The following is a 22036-nucleotide window of genomic DNA, read 5'->3' as shown; positions in this document are numbered from 1 at the left end:
TGTGAAACGTTAACTATCTCCATATATATATATATATATATATATATATATATATATATATATATACACGGATGTTTATTAGCATCCTCTTTGAAATGGAACTTGAAGGATGATTAACATGGTAGATGCTGTCAGTGTCACCTATATCCCTTTGGAACCACCTGTTTCTATAACTGCCACCTGCCAGCATCTGCAACTCTTTTCGCAGGGGCTCCCTGGGGCTGCTGGAGCTCTCCTTGCATGAGTGGGGGGGCAGGCTGCAAGTGACAGGGAAATAACACCCACCCCCAGCAGCCATGCCAATGACTGATGGGAATGGGTGTATAGATATCCTGCCTCCCTCCCCTCACTGATGAGGTAACAGTGAGAGTCCTGTTCTTCACAGTCACCCAGAGCTCCCCAGAGGGATTCGGCCCCAAATGCCACGGTGGTAACTGGTTTGATAATTCACCTTTACTGGTTTCCCTCCCGACTCCATCTCACTTCTCCACTCAACCAGTGTTTCCTGGAATCACCTCCCAAATAAATTACTTGTACTCAAATCTTTGTCTCAGGGTCTCCTTCTTGGAGAACCAAAATTGAAATTCTACATGTATTTTTATCATTCTTTCAAGTTTAATTTCGCATTTTTATCCTATTCAATCTTCTAGCAGTCTAAGAAGTAGAATTATTCTCATTTTTCAGATGATGAAATCGAGACCCTTAAAAATTCCTAAGGAGCTGAAGATCACATACCAAGCAACTGAAAATGTACTGGGTTGTGTTTAATGTCCAATTTGCTGACTCTTGGTCTGATACTCTCTCTACCACACCGATGGCCTCTGGTCATTCCCACCTCTAAGTAAACTTGCACAGTAATATCACCCTAGAGTTCCAAGATGGCAGGAATGAGGTATGGCATAATACATTTCTAAGACTTTGCTTATCTAGGCTATAAATAATACATTCCTGTTACCTTTTCTTATGAACAACAACTCAGTGGAGCCAGGATTGGGCCACAATCCTGGAACTCTGCTGCTAAATATTTCCCAAACTAGGAGTTCCCTTGAGGCACAGCAAGTTAAGGATCCAACATGGCCACTTTAGCAGCTCTGGTCACTGCTGTGGTGCAAGTTCAATCCTTAGCCCAGGAACTTCTGCATGCCATAGGCACGGCCAAAAAAAAAAAAAGAAAAAGAAGTTCCCAAAATAGTGGGAATTATCTACAGATATTAAGAGAGGCATAACATTTGTTAATGGGAACTATGGATAAGCAAAGATAAACCATTTATTTTTTACTGAATTAATGGGCTTTATAAATTTCAAAAGGAAGCCTGTAATTTATAGCATTTCCCAAGCATGTAGCTTTCTTCCAGAGCATATCCCTTATAATTTCCCAAGACAAAGATGGACTTAACTCCACTTAAATGATACTGTAGCATTGATCCCCACTTTCTTTATCAGGAAGAAATCTGAGACCAGACCAAATTTCTTTTCTCAATATCTCTGAAATATGAAATCTTCACCAGGATGCACTGAAATAGTGGGCTCTTTGTTATTACTCTTGTTGAAACACAGTTCAGTTTATTTTTCAACATTTTTCATCTCAGAAAAGCATTATTTTATGCTTTGATTATTCTCCCATTCCATTTTTGTGATGGGCTTCACGCTGTCTCTTCAGAGTTGTCATTCTCTCTCTCATCAATTTCATCTCTTTGACCTGCTGCATGGCGTTCTAGGAGATTTTCCTAAAATGCTCTCTCCATTACTAATTTTATTTTCCACAGTGTCATTTAGGTTCTTTACTATTTTCAGTGCATAATTTAACTCTGCTAGTGAGCTTTTGTCTTGTTTTGAGAAGATAATATATAAACAGGATACAAAATCGAAAAGGGAAAAAGGCAAACAGTAAAAAGTTGATCTTCCTTCCAAATCTGCCCCTGAAGCATTTCTCTCCACCTAGGTAAAAATTATTACCAGTTTCTTAATCCTTCTAATCTATACGTAAGTGTATATATACCCATGTATCTTTTTTTTTTTTTTTTTTTTTGCTCTTTTCTAAGGCTGCAGCTGTGGCATACGGAGGTTCCCAGACTAGGGGTAGAATTGGAGCTGTAGCCACCAGGCTACACCAAGAGCCATAGCAACTTGGGATCTGAGCCACATCTACGACCTACACCACAGCTCATGGCGCCAGATCCTTAACCCACTGAGTGAGGCCAGGGATCGAACCCGCAACCTCATGTTTCCAGCTGGATTCGTTAACCACTGAGCCACAATGGGAACTCCTCTACCAATATATCTATTTCTTCATATAGTTTTAGTGGTAAATCCCTATGCTGTTGGGGATGGTCATGTGTATGACAAAGAAGTATATTTTCTAATCTTCTTCAGCCTCATGGTGTCAGTTATTACAGTTGTGGATGCAAAGAATAGCCCAACTCAAAGTTGTATATAAGGACATTAACTATGTCCCACAACAGAATGGCAGCTTCAGAGCTTGCTGACTCAGTAGCCTATATGGTCATCAAGAACCCAGATTCCTTCTACTTTTTGTTCTGCCAGGCCCAACAAATGGCCTTTTTAATGTCAGTCTTCATGGTCCCAAGATGACGACAGGAGTTCCGAGCATTATACCAGAAACAATAACTTCTACAAGTAAAAGAGTGGCTATCTTTTCCTTGTATATTTTATGAAGAGTTAGAAAATAATTCCCAGAATACATCCTCTTGCTTTCCATTAGACAGAATTTCATCACATGTCTGTACCTAAACCAAATATTGGGTATAAAACCAGGATATTCGTGATGGCTTTAGTACCCACTCCCTAGGGCTAGGGAAGGACAGATACAAGCCTTGAAGAGAGATAGCTAAACCGCCTCAAGACTCTTTTAGAAAGGAGAATGAGGTGGGGGAAGGTTCAGTGAGGAATGGATCTGGGGAGGTGGTCAACCATGCCTCAACACCACACATCCTTAATCATATCAGTTACTGCTAGTCCTCCAACAACCCCCAAATCCCTAGTTAATCTCTCTCTGTGACTCCCATTTGTGATGCAAACCACCACCTCCCCCTGTCCTCCTAAATACTTCCAGAGTGTCCTCCCATGCCATGAAAGCACTCCCACACTCTGAAAGTCTTCTCAGAACATTCCAGTCACCTTTTGATTTAATCTAGCTGTCCCCTAGGACACTCTTTCCCCGAGGTCCTCTCTAGTGGTTTTCTGTTTCATCTTTCACATCCGCAGAATCTCAGGCTTGGATAACTTCTATGGACTAAATGTTCGTGTACCCCCGCCCCCCGCCCACCTGCCTTCAAATTCCTGTTAAAATCCTGACCCCTAATGTGATAGTATTAGGAGGTAATTAGGTCATGAGGGAAGAGCTCTCGTGAAATGGATTAGGGCCCTTATAAGAAGAGACATAAAACAGCTTGCTTCCTACCTTCTGCTCCCCAGCATATAAGGATATGAGACGATGGCCCTCTGCAAACTAGGAGGTGGACCCTCATCAGACACCAGATCTGCTGGCACCTTGATCTTGGACTTTCCAGCCTCCAGAAGTGAAATAAATGTTTCTTGTAACCAGTCTTTGGCTGTTTTTTATAACAGCCCCAAATGACTATGACAGTGGTCCTCTTGCTTCTTGACCCTGGCCTTCCCACCGGCTTATAGAAACTTCAGACCATTTCAGATTCATGTCTTATGGCTTTGCCACCCATTCCATCTTCTCCCTGCTGCCATCCATCAACCTCCCAGTCACCCTTGTCACTTTCTAACAATCATAGCACCTAATATTAGACGGTCTTCCTCTCATTTCCAGTTCTTCTGTTTTCAACATCCACAAGTATGACCACACTCACAACCCTGGTCTTAACTGTAACACTTCCTTCTTGCTCCTCTTCCATCAACTATTCCTAAGTCACACGGTAGACACTGGCATCACACAAATAATCTCTGGTAACTACTTATTTTTTCAAAGCCCTCTCATTTGACTATACCTAGGAAAATTTACTTTTTGATGCAGCAATCTCACTTCCAGGAATCTATCCCAATACTGAACTAACAAAAATATAAAAATGTGTACGAAATAAAGCTGATCGTGGCAGCAGCATTCTTTATACAGTGAAAGACTAGAAACAATCTAAATACCAAAAAAATAAAGAAGTGGTTAAATTAGTTAAGTTAATCTGTACAATGGACTACAATGCCACTGTAAAAAGCAATAAAGAAATCTCTATATGCCATTAAAAAATGATCTCCCAAATATTTTAAGTTTAAAAAAGAGGCAATGTATAAGATAATATGTGTAGTTTGCTACTTGTATATAAAAGTGTGTGTGTGTGTGTATTTGAGCATGTGCGTCTAAAAGGTAAGTGTCTTGGTTAGTTTGGGTTGCAGGAACAAAAACACCATAGAATGGTGGCTTAAGCAACAAACATCTATTTCTCCCAGTTTTGGATGCTGGAAAGTCTAAGGTCAAGGCGCTGGCAGAACCAGTATCTGGTAGGAGGCCACTTCCTAATTTGCAGACAGCTGGCTTCTTGTTATAGACTCACTTGACTACATGAGAGAGAGGAGGTCTCTCTTTCATATCTCTTATAAGGGCACTAATCCAAATTATCTCCTAAAGGTAATTTGTTCCACCAATACTATCACACTGGGGACTAGATTAAAATCAAAGTGTCGCAGGTTTGTGTTCACTTCTTATCTTTTTCAGCTTTCAGAGGCTTCCCATATTCCTTAGCTTGTGGGCTTATTTCTTTTTCAAAGCCAGCAATGTCCAATCTAATCTTTCTGCCGTCTCTCTGATTCTAGCTCTTCTGCCTTCCTCATCCCCATTTAAAGACCCTTGTGATTACACTGGATTCACTTGGATAATCCAGGATACTCTCCTTGTTTTAAGTTCAGTTGATTAGCGAAGTTAATTCTCTCTGCAGACTTAATTTGCTCTTGCCATGTGATGTAACATATTTAAAAGTTCTAGGGATTAGAAGTGGACATCTTTGCAGGGCCATTATCTTGCCTACCACAGTCTGCCCACTGGCCCCCAAACGGTCACAACTATCCCGCATACAAAATGCATTCACTCCATCCCAAGGTCCCCAAAATCTCAACTCATTACAGCATCAAGTCCAAAATCTCATCTAAATCTCAGCTCAAAAATCTCAAGTTTCATCACCTAAATCAGGTTGTAGGTAAGGCTCTGGCTATCACCCATCTGAGACAAAATTCCTCTCTGTCTGTGAGCTTATGAAATGCAAGAAATAAGTTATCTGCTTCCAAAGAACAATGGTTGGACAGGCACAGGATACTGATTATAGACATTTGGCTGAAAGGTGAAGAAAATGGAAGGAAAAAAGGAGTCACAGGTCCCAAGCAATTTCAAAATCCAGCCAAGCACATCCCATCTGGTTCCACAGTCTGGGAATGACCCTTTCTAGCTCAAGCCTCCGCCCTTGGAGTTATGCTCTCTTTCTTTTATGAAAGGTCTCAGGTTTATTGCTGAGTAGTTTTATCAGTTTGTTTCTTTCCTATGGAATTTTAAGGATCCAGCAGCCTTCTTTCATTTTCTCTCTCTGTACCATTTGATCCAAACTGGCAGTGTTTCTGCTGGCATAAAGTTCTCAGTAGTCTTGTGGATCTCCTGTGTATATCTCAAAGATTCACTCCATTAGACAAGAGGCTCCCCTACAGAAATTTCCTGGATGATCCCATCTCTATTCCTGGCTGCTGCTAAGACAGCTGAGGGATCCATACTTTCACACTTCTGTATGATCAGAAACTCTGAAATTTGACTTTTCCAAGCCACTAACAAGAGTTGTCCATCCATGTCCCGAGATCTCTCTCTAGCATGCGCTTTCCTGACATTGAATCTCCTAATTTTAGCTTCATTTGCAATCTGGATAAACTGAGACTTTCCCAAATCATTAAGTTCTGGTTCCTTTTCACTTAACATTTCTTTCCTCAACCTATCTTTCTTTCACATTTTGCTATAAGAGCAAGAAGAAATCAGGCCACACATTTAACACCTTGCTTGAAAGTCTCAGCTAAATATCTAAATTCATCATTTGCAAGTTTTGCTTTCCACATAACTGCAGAACACAATTCAGTAAGTTTTCAGCTAATCCCCTTCCCACCAGTTTCTAATAACACACTTCTCATTTCCATCTGAGCCCTCACTAGCAGTACTTTTATTATCCACGTTTCTATCAACATTCAGTTCATGGAGACACTTCTCTGGGAAAGATCTCCAATGTTCTCCTTAGTTGCTGCAAGTAATAAATCCTTCCTTCTTAAACAAAAACAAAACAAACAAATAAACCAAAACTACCCTGTTCATGATGCTTTACATATCCTCTAAGGCAACTGAGATTTCCTCTACCATATCTTCCACTTCCTTCTGAGTTATCACTAATGAAGCTATTAACATCCATATTTCTATTAACAATCTATCCAGCAATTTAAGTCTCTTTCTATCATGCTCCTAAAAATTCTTCCAGCCTCCAGGCACTGCCCAGTTTCAAAACCACTTGCACACTTTTAGGTATTTGTCTCAGCAGCACCTGGCTTCATGCACCAAAATTTGTATCCATATCCTATCCAATTTGTATCCAAAATTTGTATCCTATAACAAATTACCACAAATTTATCATAAAATTTGCATAAAACAATGCAAATTTATCATCTTACAATTCTGGAGGTCAGTTGTCCAAAGTGGGCCTCACTGGATTAAAATCAAGATGTTAGCTGGACTGCATTCCTTTCTAGAGGTTCTAGGAAGAATCTATTTTCTCGTATTGTCCAGCTTCTCAATGCTGCCCATGTTCCTTGTCTCATGGCCCCTTCCATCTTCAAAGCCAGCAATGGCCAGTCTGATCTTACTCATGATGCTGTCTCTCTAGTTGTGACTCTTCCACCTTCCTCCTCACCATTTAAGGATCCTTGTAATTGCATTAGATCCACCTGGATAACCCAGGATAATGTTCTTCTTGTTTTAAGGTCAGATGATTAGTAAACTTAATTCTTTCTGAAACCTTAATTTCTCCTTGGTACTCATAAAATATCTTAAAATTTACAGGTCCTAGGGATTCGATGGACATCTTTAGGGGGAGGTTCATTATTCTGCTGACCATAGTTGGTACTGTTATTTTGAAATATACTCACACATACATATACATATTAGAAGAAAGCAAGTAAGTAATTGTGTTAAGGTTATGAGGACCCTAACTGATTTTCAGCATATGATAAAAGAAGTACAAATATAAAATCAAATAGAGTAAAACTCCTGTAATTTTAAATTGAATTGGAGGAGTTCCCGTCATGGCACAGTGGTTAATGAATCAGACACGAAACCATGAGGTTGCGGGTTTGGTCCCTGGCCTTGCTCAGTGGGCTGAGGATCCAGTGTTGCCGTGAGCTGTGGTGTAGGTCACAGACGTGGCTCGGATCTGGCGTTGCTGTGGCTGTGGTGTAGGCTGGTGGCTACAGCTCCAACTAGACCCCTACCCTGGGAACCTCCATATGCTGCAGGAGTGGCCCTAGAAATGGCAAAAAGACAAATAATAATAATAATAATAATAATAAAATAATAAAATAAATTGAATTGGAAATGCTATATGAAATTTATGATTCATTGCCCTTTCTAATATTTTCAAACTCTGTATACTAGAAAGGTAGTATGATGGCCTTAAAACTTGTGCACAGATGTCTGCAAATTCCTTGACACTCCTTTCATCAAGACACAGAGTCTATTTCCTCTCCCTTTGAACCTGGGTAGGGACTGCCTCTATAAATAGAATACAATGGAAGTAATGTTTCACTACTTCCAAGGCTAAGTTAGCAAATGCCATATAGTTTCTGCCTATTTCTCTTGAAATAGTTGCTCCGGGAACCTTAAGCTACCATATAAGAAGTCCAGGTATGGTGAGGCTGCCAGGTGTGAAGAGCACAGAGAAGTTAGTGAAGAGAGAGATGCCCAAGGAATCTCAGCCACTCTTACCTCTAGAAGTTTCCAGTTCAGACATTGGACATGTAAGCAAATAAGTAATTGATAAGACCTCAGACACTGGAACTAACTGTGACCATATGAGAGACCCCGGCCCCTCCAAGTGAAAACTACCAGAGTCCAGGTCAACCACAGAAGCATTATAAAAAGATAATGATAATAAGTTATTGTTATTATTTTAAACATCATTCTTGGGATAGTTTGCTACATAGCAGTAGATAATTAGAATAAGCATAGCATAGACATTTCTCCAAAGAAGACAGATTGATGGCCAAAAAATACATGAAAATATGCTCAACATCACTAATTATTAGAGAAATGCAAATCAAAACTATGATGAGGTATCACCTCACACCAGCCAGAATGGCCATCATCAAAAAGTCTATAAACAAATGCTGGAGAGGATGTGGAGAAAAGCGAACCCTCCTATATCATCGGTGAGAATGTAAACTGGTACAACCACTATGGAAAAGAGTATGGCATTTCCTTTAAAAATTAAAAATAGAACTATGGTATAATCCAGCAATCCCAATCCTGGGCATATATCCACAGAAAACCATAATTTGAAAAGATACATGCACCCCAATGTTCATTTCAGTATTATTTACAATATCAAAGACACGGAAGCAACCTAAATATCCATTGACAGTGGAACAGAATATTATTCTGTCATAAAATGGAATATTATTATGTCATGAAAAATAATAAAATAATGTCATTTGCAGCAACATGGATAGACATAGAGATTATCATACTGAGTGAAGTAAGTCAGACAGAGAAAGATAAATATAATATGATATCACTTATATGTGGAACCTAATAAAATTATATAAAAGAACTTACAAGACAGAAATAAACTCACAGGTTTCAAAAGCAATCTTATGGTTACCATTGGTGGAAACTGCTGGGGGGAGGGAGGAATTAGGAGGATGGAAATAACATATACACACTACTGTATAAAATAGATGTTAACAAGAACCTACTGTATAGTTCAGGGAAATCTACTCAATAGTTTTTAATAACCTATATGGGAAAAAATGGATATATCTGTGTGAGTGTGTGTTTGTATGTGTGTATGATATATATAAAACGACTCACTTTGCTATACACCTAAAACTAATGCAACATTGTAAGTCAACTATAGTCCAATAAAATTTAATAAATAAATAAGAACAAGTAGTTAGCACCTATATTGTGATCTTTAAAATTAAAGCAAACCAAGATTCCTTGGAGAAACAGTTGAGCCCATGTCTATGGCAGGAAATGTACATGACGGTCTTTGAATATATTGTGATTGAAAGCTCAACAAATGGTGTTGGGGAAAAAACTGAATAGCCACATGAAAAAGAATAAAGGCACACCCTTATGTAACATTATATACAAAAATTTACACAAAATGGATTAAATACCTAAACATAAAACCCAAAACGGTAAAATTCCTGGAAGAAAATATTGGGGGAATCTGCCTGACATTGGATTTGGCAATGATTTCTTGGATATGACACCAAAAGCACTGGCAATAAAAACAAAAATAGACAAATACAGGGACTACAGCTATCTTTAAAACTTTTGTGCATAAAGAGACATAAACAACAAAGTTAAAAGGCAAACTATGGAATGGGAGAAAATACTTGCAAATTATATATTGATAATAGGTTAGTATCTAGAATATCTATATAAAGAACTTCTACAACTCAACAACAAAAAAGCAAATTGTCTGATTAAAATATGGTCAAAGAACCTGAGTAGGCATTTCTCCAAGGAAGATATACAAATGATCAACAACCATATGAAGAGCTAATTGACATCACTAATCATCAGAGAAATGCAAATCAAAACCACAATAAGATATCACCTTACACCCATTAGGATGACTAGTATTTTAAAAAACTAGAAAGTAACAAGTGTTAGTGAGGATATGGTGAAAATGGAACCCTTGTGCTCTGTTGGTGGGACTATAAAATGGTACAACCACTGTGGAAAGAATTATCAAAATTTCTCAAAAAATTAAAAATAGAACTACCATATGATCCAGCAATTCCACTTCTTTGCATATAGCCAAAAGAATTGGAAGAAAGATCTTGAAGAGACATTTGCTCACCCAAGTTCATAGCAGCACTATTTACAATAGCTGAGAGTGGGAAACAACTCAAATATCCATCAACAAATGAGTGGATAAACAAAATGTATACACATACAATGGAATACTATTTACCCTCAAAAAAGAAGGAAATCCTGTCACATGCTACAACATGGGTCAAACTCAAGGACATTATGTTAAGTGAAATGAGAAAGTCATCAAAAGACAAATACTGCATGATTCCTCTTATATGAATTATCTAAAGTAGTCAAATTCATAGAAACTGAAAGTAGAGTGGTGGTTACCAGGGGTTGAGGGGAGGGGGGAAGGAGTGATTATTCTTTAATGGGTATAGAGTTTCAGATTTGTAAGTTTAAAAAGTTCTGGGTCTTGTTTCACAACAATGTGAATAAACAATACTGCTGAACTATACACTTAAAAATGGTTGAGGTGGTAAATTTTGTTATGTGGTTTTTTAAAATCATAATAACAAATGAAAAAAGAATCAAATTTATATCCTTCTCTTCATAACTATATTCCACAATAATGAAAATTGATGAGGGAAAGTTCTTCATAGAGGAATCACAGCTAATAAACACAGAAGGAAAGATGTAGAAAATCACAACCCCTAAAAAAATAATTTCTCAACCCCGAAGGAAGTAATAATCCAGAGAGTGTCTGTCGTGGATCAGCAGTTAATAAACCCAACAAGTATTCATGAGGACATGGGATCATTCCCTGGCCTTGCTCAGTGGGTCAAGGATCTGGCATTGCTGTGAGCTGTGGTTTACGTTGCAGACGTGGCTCGGATCCCACATTTCTGTGGCTGTGGTGTACGCTGGCAGCTACAGCTCCGATTCAACCCCTAGCCTGGGAACCTCCATATGTCATGAGTATAACCCTAAAAGGACCCCCCCAAAAAAAAGAAAGAAAGAAAAAGAAATAATAATCTTGGCAACAAATGGCTACACAAACCATTAAGTGAAGTTTGTGGGGAAATTTTACAACAAAGAGACCAGGCTAACTCCTAAACCCGCAGTTTATTCTTAACATTCCTAGATATGTGACAACAAGATGTTACAGAATTCCTAATGTGATGCAGTAAGAAGTATGCCACACACCTATGAAATGTACTTGCTAAGTAAAGAGAAGCAAAGCAAACAGAAACACAAAAATATATATAAATAAAATCTAAAAATGCCCAGATGAGTATGTTAACAAAATCATGAGGAGATGACATCAGCAAAAATGGCATAGTAAGGATCTCTGAAAATTCTCTCCTCCGTTAAAGCAAAATTCATCAGAACCAGCTTTTTTAGAACTCTGGATATTAACCAGAGTTTATTATTAACAAAGATTTATTCAAGAAAAACAACTGAATCTCATTAAGAACAGTGAGATTTGTTGCATTTTAACTTGCCCTCATCCCATTCCCCACTTTCCAGCTCCACAGTAGTCTTAAAAATAACAACCCACATGCTCAGTGAGAAGTAGCAACCGGCAGCCACCAGGAGCACAGCAGAGCTAGAGCTTTTTCAAAACCACAGTCCTTAAGAATTGCTATTATTGATCTGTCTGATGATCCCTTAGAGGATCTGCACATTTGCAAGGCTGTCTGTATTCGATTTGACTTTTCCAGTATGAAAAACAATTAAAGGCAAATGCTTAACTTCAAATTACCTAACGTGGTGGAAAACAGTTGGAGCAAACACTAAACTAACCAAAAAGTTTAAAAGGAAAAGCTGAAGAATGAGATATTCACAGGGACTTTGAAAATCTCTGACATATTCTTGGGAATCTAGAAGACCACTTGCACGTGCAGTGCTGTGCACATGCTCAGAAAAGGCTTCAGAAGACTCTCAACCCTCATCGATGGCTGATTATGAGGAGCTACAGGAGCAAATGATGGCAAAGGAAGGGGTATCAATTTCCCCTGGCTGAGTGTTAAGTCTGTGCCCCAACGTGAACACAGATCCCTTTGGCAAAGATTGGGAGACTTATCCAAAGAAATCTCTATTCATTCATTAGCTGACAACAAAACTAACCAAGCAAAGACTTCAATGGCCACACATAACAAACAACACAGATTTTACAGAATTAGTTCAGAAAAGTCATTAAACAAACAAAATATAGCAACATCTACAACAAACAGCAACAACAAACCCTGATAGGGAGGGGGGAAGAATCTTATTTCCAGACTTGCCATATATATATATATATATATATTTTTTAGGGCCATACCTGCAGCATATGGAGGCTCCCAGGCTAGGGGTCAAATCAGAACTACAGCTGCTGGCCTACACCACAGCGACAGCAACACCACATCTGAGCCATGTCTGAGACCTACACCACAGCTCATGGCAATGCCAGATCCTTAACCCACTGAGTGAGTCCAGGGATCAAACCTATGTCCTCATGGATGCTAGTTGGGTTTGTTAACCACTGAGCCATGATGGGAACTCCCCATATTGTATTTTTAAAATGTACAGATTTCAGCAAAAATTTAGGAGACATTCAAAGAAACAAGAAAGTATGACCCATACACAGGAAAAAGGCCAATCAGCAGAAATTGTCCCTGAGAAACCCAAGGTGATGAACTAACTAGACAAATACTTTAAATCAGTTGCTTTAAATGGAATGGAATAATATTCAGCCATAAAGAGGAATGAAATATGGAAAGACACTAAAACCTAGATGGATCTTGAAAATATTAAGCAAGGTGAAAGAACCTAATCACAAAAGACCATACATTATATGATTTCATTTATATGAAATGTCCAGAATAGGCAAACCTCTGGAGATAAAAAGTAAATTAGTGATTGCCTAGGACTGGGAAAAGTAAGTGTGGGGGAATGGGGAGTTACTGTGTATGGACAGGGTAGAGGTGGGAGAATAATTAATGAAAATATTTTAAAAATGGAGTTCCTGTCGTGGCTCAGTGGTTAACGAATTCGACTAGGAACCATGAGGTTGCGGGTTTGATCCCTGGCCTCGTTCGGTGGGTTAAGGATCCGGCATTGCTGTGAGCTGTGATGTGGGTCGCAGATGCGTCTCAGATCTAGCATTGCTCTGGCTGTGGTGTAGGCCAGTGGCTACAGCTCCGATCAGACCCCTAGCCTGGGAATCTCCATGTGCCGCGGGTGCGGCCCTAGAAAAGACAAATAAATAAATAAATAAATAAAAATGACTGGTGATAGTTGTTTATAACTCTGAATCTAATTAAAAATCATTATATTGTATTCTTTAAATAGTTGATTTGTACGGTGTATGAATTACATCAATAAAGCTGTATTTTAAAAAAATAATAAAACTAGACCTAAGCAAGAAGTGCAGCCAAGGTGTGACTGGACCATACAAGGGAGACTAACTCCTTTGCCAAATGCTGCTTACCCAGCTTCCTCACACTCAAATGGACTCTAAAAAAATTATACTTACAGACCCATGTCTACTTTAATTTTCCTTTTCAAGAAATTGATTGAAGGTACCACAACAACCCCTTTCTCCCATTCAGTTCAGCCTTGATGGCTTAGACGCAGATGCGCTAAGAGAGTCACTTGCTGGCTTAAACTGCTGCAAGGAGTTAACATGGAAACCAGCTAATTTTCATTTACTCATTACCTCAGTTAGTATTTGCCAGACACTTGGAAATCTTTTGCAACCTGAAAGCATGTGGAGTGGTTGAGTTCACAGTCAGAAGAGTGGCCTCTACCTTGGATGGTCAGTGGGTCAATCATGATGAGCGACCCAAGCCCAGAGTGGCAACCCAAGGGTGAGCAGAACAGCCATGCTCCCACCCTCAAGAAGCCTGAAGTCTAGTGGGAGAGGTAACCATGACCAAGTCATCAGCCCAAGTGAGGAGCCGAAGGAAAGATGACCAGCCTGCAGGAGCCCCTGACAAAGAGGCCACGCCAGGACTGGCAGGTGAGAATGGCTAGTTGTCCACTGGAGTCTCCCAGAGGAACGAGAGTGGGTTAACATTCTGTTTCTGGATCTTGGCAATAGTTAAACAGGTATGTTTATTTCATTTACCTATGATTTTGCATTTTTCTCTATATATGTTATATTTTAATAAATAGTTTACTTGAAAAGATTCTACTATGTGGAAATTTGGAATTAAAAACAGATACCTTTCTGCATCTCTGTGCAACCCCAGCTTCCTCTCTAGCTGCAGCTCATGCCCTTGATCCTCATACTCATCAGCTTTCCTTTGGTGCCAAGAATGCCAAGATTTTCCCAGCCTGAGACATTGCTACATGTTCTTCTTCTGCCTGAGGTGCATTTATCTGCTCTTCTCAAGCCTAGTATTTCTAAAAATCATTTGAAATGCCACCCTCTTACCTGAGTCACCCAGTATCCTCCATGATGTTATATAGTGCCCTGTGTGTTCATTGCACTAGATTCAGTCCACTTTTGTTTTATCATCTGACTCCCATGATAGCGTGTGAGACTTAGGAACGTCAAGGCCATCTCTTACTCTACATTTTACCCCCAGCAACCAGCCAAGTGCCATATATATAGGGCCTGATACACTATAATTCATATTTGTGGAATGAATGAATAGAGGAATGTAAGGCAATGCTCAAACCAAAAAAGCCACAAGTCACTGTGACAAGACAATGAGTAAGGTTTTGTTAGCAGAATCTTGTGGTCCCCATTCAATCAACTCTAGATTATCAATAACTAGAGATTATGGATTATAGTTATTCCAGAGGCAATCTTTTACAGAGAAAGAAATGTGTCAAACAGCAAAATGAAAGGAACAAGGCCCCTATCATTCCACCATCTCCTCACCCCTACCAACCTGGGAAGTTTGCAGCAAAACAACATCTTGATCCTTAACACAATGGCACAGGGGAAGTTCTAGTTTATCAGAGGATGTGCTTGTCAAAACATCTTTGTGGGCAGGTGTAATAACACTTTTCTCACTCAGCAGGGAAAGACTGCAGGGTGTAATTTCACCCAGACCCCTATTATCAAAGCCATGCCACTTCCTCCCAAACCCTAGACTATACCTAAAACTACTCCCTCAAATATAGCAGGTGCAATTAGGGGAAGATCTCTCTAATGCCAAAGGAGATGAACAGAAAGCAGGAAGAGCTTAAATCAAAGCTGGTCAGAAATAGAGCTTCCTAGGCTCATCTGACTCATTATTGAGTCAGCCCTACATGAGTAACCTACCTTTAGGAAGAAGTCTCTCCTTTCTGCGCTACCCAGACAGGGGTCCATATGGTGTTGTTCCCGACTCCCTTGGTAACTTAAAGGGAAACTTTCACAATGTCTGGAGCCCTTGATGTCCTGCAAATGAAAGAGGAGGATATCCTCAAATTCCTTGCAGCAGAAACCCACCTAAGTGGCACCAATCTTGACTTCCTAATGGAACAGTACATCTACCAAAGGAAAAGTGATGGCATCTACATCATAAATCTGAAGAAAGCCTGGGAGAAATTTTAATGGCTGCTCGTGCCATTGTTGCCAGTGAAAACCCAGCTAATGTCAGTGTCATATCCTCCAGGAATACTGCTCAGAGAGCTGTGCTGAAGTTTGCTGCTGCCACTGGAGCCACTCCTATTGCTGGCCGCTTTATTCCTGGAACCCTCACTAACCAGATCCAGGCAGCCTTCTGGGAGCCAAGACTTCTGGTGGTTACTGATCCAAGGGCTGAGCACCAGCCTCTCACAGAGGCCTCTTATGTTAACCTGCCTACCATTGCTCTGTGTAACACAGACTCTCCTCTGCATTACGTGGACATTGCTATCCCATGCAACAACAAGGGAGCTTGCTCAGTGGGTCTGATATGGGGGGTGCTTGCCCGGGAAGTTCCACGCACGTGTGGCACCATCTCCCGTGAACACCCACAGGAAGTCATGCCTGATCTCTACTTCGAAAGAGGTCCTGAAGAGATTGAAAAGGAAGAGCAGGCAGCTGCTGAGAAGGATGTGACCAAGGAGGAATTTCAGGGTGAATGGACTGCTCCAGCTCCTGAGTTCACTGCTACTCAACCTGAGGTGGCAGATTGGTCTGAAGGCCTGCAGGTGCCCTCTGTGCCCATCCAGCAGTTCCCTGCTGAAGACTGGAGTGCTCAGCCTGCCACTGAAGATTGGTCTGCAGCTCCCACTTCTCAGGCCACTGAATGGGTAGGAATGACCACTGAGTGGTCTTACGTTCTTCCATAAACTATTAAAATAGAAATGGGTGGATGGAAAATAAAGTTTCTGAAATTGAAGAAAGAAAGAAAGAAAGAAAGAAAGAAAGAAAGAAAGAAAGAAAGAAAGAAAGAAAGAAGGAAGGAAGGAAGGAAGGAAGGAAGGAAGGAAGGAAGGAAGAAAGAAAGAAAGAAAGAAAGAAAGAAAGAAAGAAAGAAAGAAAGAAAGAAAGAAAGAAAGAAAGAAAGAAAGAAAGAAAGAAAGAAAGAAAGGCAGGCAGGCTCTGGCCAACTTCCTTGTTCCACTTTGACCAGTCACCTGCCCACAGCCCAATCCCTCACCTGAGTACACAGCCCTCACTCCATCCACATACAACCTGACCCTTCGGCTTGACCTCAGAGGGATCCCCTTATCTTATCTTGGGCACAGTCTTGTTCTTGAATGTACATCTTATTTCTTTACCCAGACTGTGTATACCAATGTCTTCTCAGATATTGAATATACAAATGGACAATGGCCAGACCGTATATGACAACAGAACTCTGGCCTATGATGAAGCCAAACCCCTGTAGCAATCATCCCAGAATGGTCAGAAATTGGTCAATGACTTTCAGCTTCCCTGTTTTTGTATCTGCTTCCAACTCAGGACCAACTAGAGAAGGGCAAGAATGTTCCCCAAACTAATCACATAAGATGCCCCTCTTCCAGTCAGACCCCCTCCAGTTTTCCCATGACAACCACTTCCAATCATAACACACCTGAAGCCTTCCTTTTTTTTTTTTTTTAACTGTAATTCTTTCCTACCCCTGCCTGCTTTTGAGTCCCTAACAAATTCAAGTGATGGTGGCTGACTACTTTGCTAGAGGAGGCTCTGAAGAAATGGCTTTGTTCATTCTCATTTGGGTGGTCTTCTTTTATTTCCATAGTTTTCCTGGAGGTCTCACCAATATACTGCCCCTCACAGCAGACCCCAGCTTTTGGCCACGTACATTATTTGTAGATAACAAGGCCCCTTGTATCTTGCTGCTCACAGCTTGTCAAATCCACACCAACAGTGTAAATCAGCAGTAAAGGGATTTGAACTCCTCCCCCTTTGTCCCTAGCTACTTATTACTAGGTTAGTGCTAGGTTTTGTTATTGGTTCCTATTAGTTCAGCTCCTTGATGGAATTAGGCCATTCTTTTTCATCTCTTTTGCTCTCTAATTTGCTTCCACTTGTGTGGTGCTGTCAAAGTTGCTGTTTGTCACAAGAAGAATCACAGCGCAGAACACAGACACAGTATTTAGTATTTGGGCTTTAGGCTTGTTGATCAAGCCAGCCTCATAAACCTCCTAGGTGAATCTGTGCTTCTCATTCATACTTGGCTGTGGGTCACCAATAAAACTGGGTAATATTTTTCTTTCATCCCAATATTTTCCCCAGAGACATTATTCTCATTGGCTCTCTGTAGGGAACAAATTGTCAGCCTTGCATTTGGAGACAACCAACTGTCAAGCTGAGGGCCCAAGACACAAGATGCCCAAGCATCACATTTCTACCCACCACTGCCAGCTCTCATGGGGCTGTCTGAGTCCTCTCCTCCTCCAGAAAAAACTCCTATTTCTTATATTATTTTCATTAGAATCCTAATTCTCTCTCTAAATGGATTAACGTCACCAGGGATAATTAGGACCTTCAATGGCAGCTCTGGGTAACATGTGACTTGAACAAAATCATTCATTTGACAAGTGCTTTAGAAAACAAAGGGAATAAGATATTTTGATCTGTATGCAGAGGGCTTCAAAGGAAATTCTGATTTAAAAATTGCTTCACTAAAAGATTTCTTTGGCCAAGTTAATGAACATTTTGACAAACTTAGGCACCAACAAAATATATTCATTTTCCTAGAAAATCCTCCTTTTCTTTTTCTTCCAGTTAATTCCCTAGACCCTGCCCTCCTTCCTCCCCCTTATATTCCCAACTGTTTGCCCTCCGCACCCCCATTGACAACTGTCCAGCCCCTACAGTTTCCAAACAACTTCAAAGATCCTTAAGTGTCAGTTGCCTCTAAAGACATAACCTTTCCATAAGCTAGATAGGCAGAAAACTGTAGAATTTAAATCTTGGACCACAGCTGAATTAATAATTATAATTAAGGATTTCCCTAAAGCCAGATAAGATTAGCAACTATACACAGAAGAATTTAGAATTCTTTTGGGTATATATAACCCAGGATTACCTGACCTATATAAATTTTATACATTTTGGTCAGCACCTCAGATACTGAATCGCAGAATGACAGAAACTGATCAGACTGATGTGGATTCTTCTATTATAAACTTGAAGGTCAAAAACAGGACCCAAAGCAGGGTAAAATCTCCAAAAAGCCATACCTAAAAATTTCTTTTTTTTTCTCTAACTTTAATTTATTTTTTATTGTTATTTCCCCCAACACACTTTTTTTTCCCACTGTACAGCATGAGGACCCAGTTACACATACATGTATACATAATTTTTTCTCCCATTGTCATGCTGTGTTTTAAGTGTCTAGACATAGTTCTCAGTGCTACACAGCAGGATCTCATTGTTAATCTATTCCAAGAGCAATAGTTTGCATCCATTAATCCCAATCTCCCAATCTCCCCCAGTCTCTCCCACTCTCCCCAGCCAACCACAAGTCTATTCTCCAAGTCCATGATTTTCTTTTCTGTGTAAAGGTTCATTGGTGCTGTGTATTAGATACCAGATATGAGTGATATCATATGGTATTTGTCTTTCTCTGACTTATTTCACTCAGTATGAGAGTCTCTAGTTCCATTCATGTTACTGCAAATGGCATTATTTCGGGGTTTTTTTATGGCTGAGTAGTATTCCATTGTGTATATATACCACATCTTCCTAATCCAGTCATTTATTAATGGACATTTGGGTTGTTTCCATGTCTTGGTTGTGAATATGGTTGCAATGAACATGCGAGTGCATGTGTCTTTTTTAAGGAAAGTTTTGTCTGTATATATGCCCAAGAGTGGGATTGCTGGGTCATATGGTAGTTCTATGTATAGATTTCTAAGGTACTTCCATACTGTTCTCCATAGTGGCTGTAGCAGCTAACATTCCCACCAACAGTGCAGGAGGATTCCCTTTTCTCCACAGCCCCTCCAGCACTTGCTATTTGTGGACTTATTAATGATGGCCATTCTGACTGGTGTGAGGTGGTATCTCATGGTAGTTTTGATTTTCATTTCTCTTATAATCAGTGGTGTTGAGCATTTTTTCATGAGATTGTTGGCCATCTATATATCTTCCTTGGAGAAATGTCTATTCAGGTCTTTTGCTCATTTTTCCATTGGGTTGTTGGCTTTTTTTGCTGTTGACTTGTATAAGTTGCTTGTATGTTCTAGAGATTAAACCCTTATTAGTTGCATCATTTGAAACTATTTTCTCCCATTCTGTAAGTTGTCTTTTTATTCTCTTTTTGGTTTATTTTGCTGTGCAAAAGCTTGTCAGTTTGATTAGGTCCCATTGCTTTATTTTTGCTTTTATTTCTGTTGCTTTGGGAGATTGACCTGAGAAAACATTCATAAGGTTGATGTCAAAGAATGTTTTGCCTATCTTCTCTTCCAGGAGTTTGATGGTGTCTTGTCTTAAATAGTCTTTAAGCCATTTTGAGTTTATTTTTATGCATGGTGTAAGGGTGTGTTCTAGTTTCATTGATTTGCATGCAGCTGTCCAGGTTTCCCAGCAATTCTTGCTGAATAGACTGTCTTTTTCCCATTTTATGTTCTTGCCTCCTTTGTCAAAGATTAAGTGACCACAGGTGTCAGGGTTTATTTCTGCATTCTCTATTCTGTTTCATTGGTCTGTATGTATGTTTTGGTACCAGTACCACACTGTCTTGATGACTGTGGCTTTGTAATATTGCCTGAAGTCTGGGAGAGCTATGCCTCCTGCTTGGTTTTTGTTTCTCAGGATTGCTTTGTCAATTCTGAGGGTTTTTTTTTTTTGTGTGTGTGTGTGGTTCCATATAAATTTTTGGATTGTTCTAGTTCTGTGAAAAATGTCATGGGTAATCTGATAGGGATTGCACTGAATCTGTAGATTGCTTTGGGTAGTACGGCCGTTTTTACAATATTAATTTTTCCAGTCCAGGAACATGGAATATCTTTCCATTTCTTTACATCTTCTTTAATTTCCTTGATTAATGTTTTATAGTTCTCGGCATATAATTCCTTTACCTCCTTGATCAGGTGTATTCCAAGGTATTTGATTTTGGGGGTGCAATTTTAAAAGATATTGTATTTCTGTATTCCTTTCCTAATATTTCGCTGTTAGTACAGAGAAATGTGACTGATTTCTGGATGTTAATCTTATATCCTGCTACTTTGCTGAATTAGTTGATCAGTTCAAGTAGTTTTCGGGTTGAGTCCTTAAGGTTTCTATGTATAGTATCATGTCATCTGCATACAGTGATAGTTTTATCTCTTCTCTTCCTATTTGGATGCCTTTTATTTCCTTTGTTTGTCTGACTGCTGTGGCTAGGATTTCCATTACTATTTTGAATAGCAGTGGTGAGAGTGGGCATCCCTTTCTTGTTCCAGATTTTAGTAGGAAGGCTTTCAGTTTTTCTCCATTGAGTATTATATTTGCTGTGGGTTTGTCATAAATAGCTTTGATTATGTTAAGGAATGCTCCCTCTATACCCACTTTGGTGAGAGTTTTTATCATAAATGGATGTTGGGCTTTGTAAAATGCTTTTTCTGCATCTATTGAAATGATCATATGGTTTTTGACTTTTCTTTTGTTATGTGGTGTATGATGTTGATTGATTTGCATATGTTGAACCAACCTTGTGAACCTGGGATGATCCCACCTGGTCATGGTGTACGATCTTTTTGATATGTTGTTGGATTTGGTTGGCTAAAATTTTGTTGAGAATTTTTGCATCTATATTCATCAAAAATACTGGTATCTTTGTCTGATTTTGGAATTAGGGTGATGGTGCATCATAGAATGTCTTTTTAAAAAATTTTTATTATGGTAATGAAGTGTTTGAACCTACAGGACTATCAGGCTAAAACACACAATTATAGGAAGGGGTTAACATACTTAAAAACAGGGCAAGCACAAATCAAACCCAACTTTACATTCACAAAAAATGAAAAGAAAAGCACTCAAGCAGAAAATAATTGGAAGCCATCCAACCAAAAAAAGAAAGGAAGAATGGAGAATCATAGAATCAACTGGAAAATGAGGTTTAAAATGACAATAAATAATCATCTATCAGTTATCACCTTAAATGTCAGTGGACTGAATGCTCCAATCAAAAGACCCAGAGTGGCTAATTGGATTTCATTTCTAGTGACTGGTCTGTTCAGTTGGTCTATTTCTTCTTTCAGTTTTGGCAGGCTCACTCCAAGGTAAAGGAGCACTTCCTGAGGGCAGGCGGGACTGGCAGGTGTGCACTGTGGTGGAGATGCACTTCCCGTGGCCAGGCAGGGCAAGCCCTGGCACTCATGGGCCGTGGAGCTCTTCCTGAGGGCAGGCAGTGCTGGGCAGTTTGCTCATGGGAGTGGAGTGCTTCCTAAGGGCAGGTGGGGCTAGCCAGCTCACTCCAATGCAAAGGAGCACTTCCCGAGGGCAGGCAGGACTGGCAGGTGCACACCGTGGTGGAGGCCGGACAGGGCTTGCCCTGGTGCTCCTGGGCCATGGAAATCTTCCCAATGGTGGGTGGTTCTAGGCAGCTTGCTCCGCAGGAGTGGAGTGCTTCCCAAGGGTAGGCGGGCCTAGCCGGCTCACTCCAAGGCAAAGGAGCACTTCCCAAGGGTGAGTGGTGCTGGCAGGCTTGCTCT

The 22036-nt window shown here is 39.9% G+C and overlaps 1 protein-coding gene across 1 annotated transcript; it reads left to right on the top strand.

Annotated features, from left to right (window-relative positions):
- The first annotated feature begins 15338 nt into the window (after nt 1-15338).
- Nucleotides 15339-16237, top strand: LOC125121876 (40S ribosomal protein SA-like). Its single transcript, XM_047770190.1, is given in 2 exon segments — nt 15339-15507; nt 15510-16237. Coding segments are annotated over 2 exon segments (897 nt in total).
- Nucleotides 16238-22036: the final 5799 nt, after the last annotated feature.

Source organism: Phacochoerus africanus, chromosome 3 (assembly GCF_016906955.1).
Source record: "Phacochoerus africanus isolate WHEZ1 chromosome 3, ROS_Pafr_v1, whole genome shotgun sequence".
Taxonomy (NCBI): Eukaryota; Metazoa; Chordata; class Mammalia; order Artiodactyla; family Suidae; genus Phacochoerus; species Phacochoerus africanus.
Note: the sequence above shows the minus strand (reverse complement) of the source record. Positions and strands in the feature narration are given on the sequence as shown.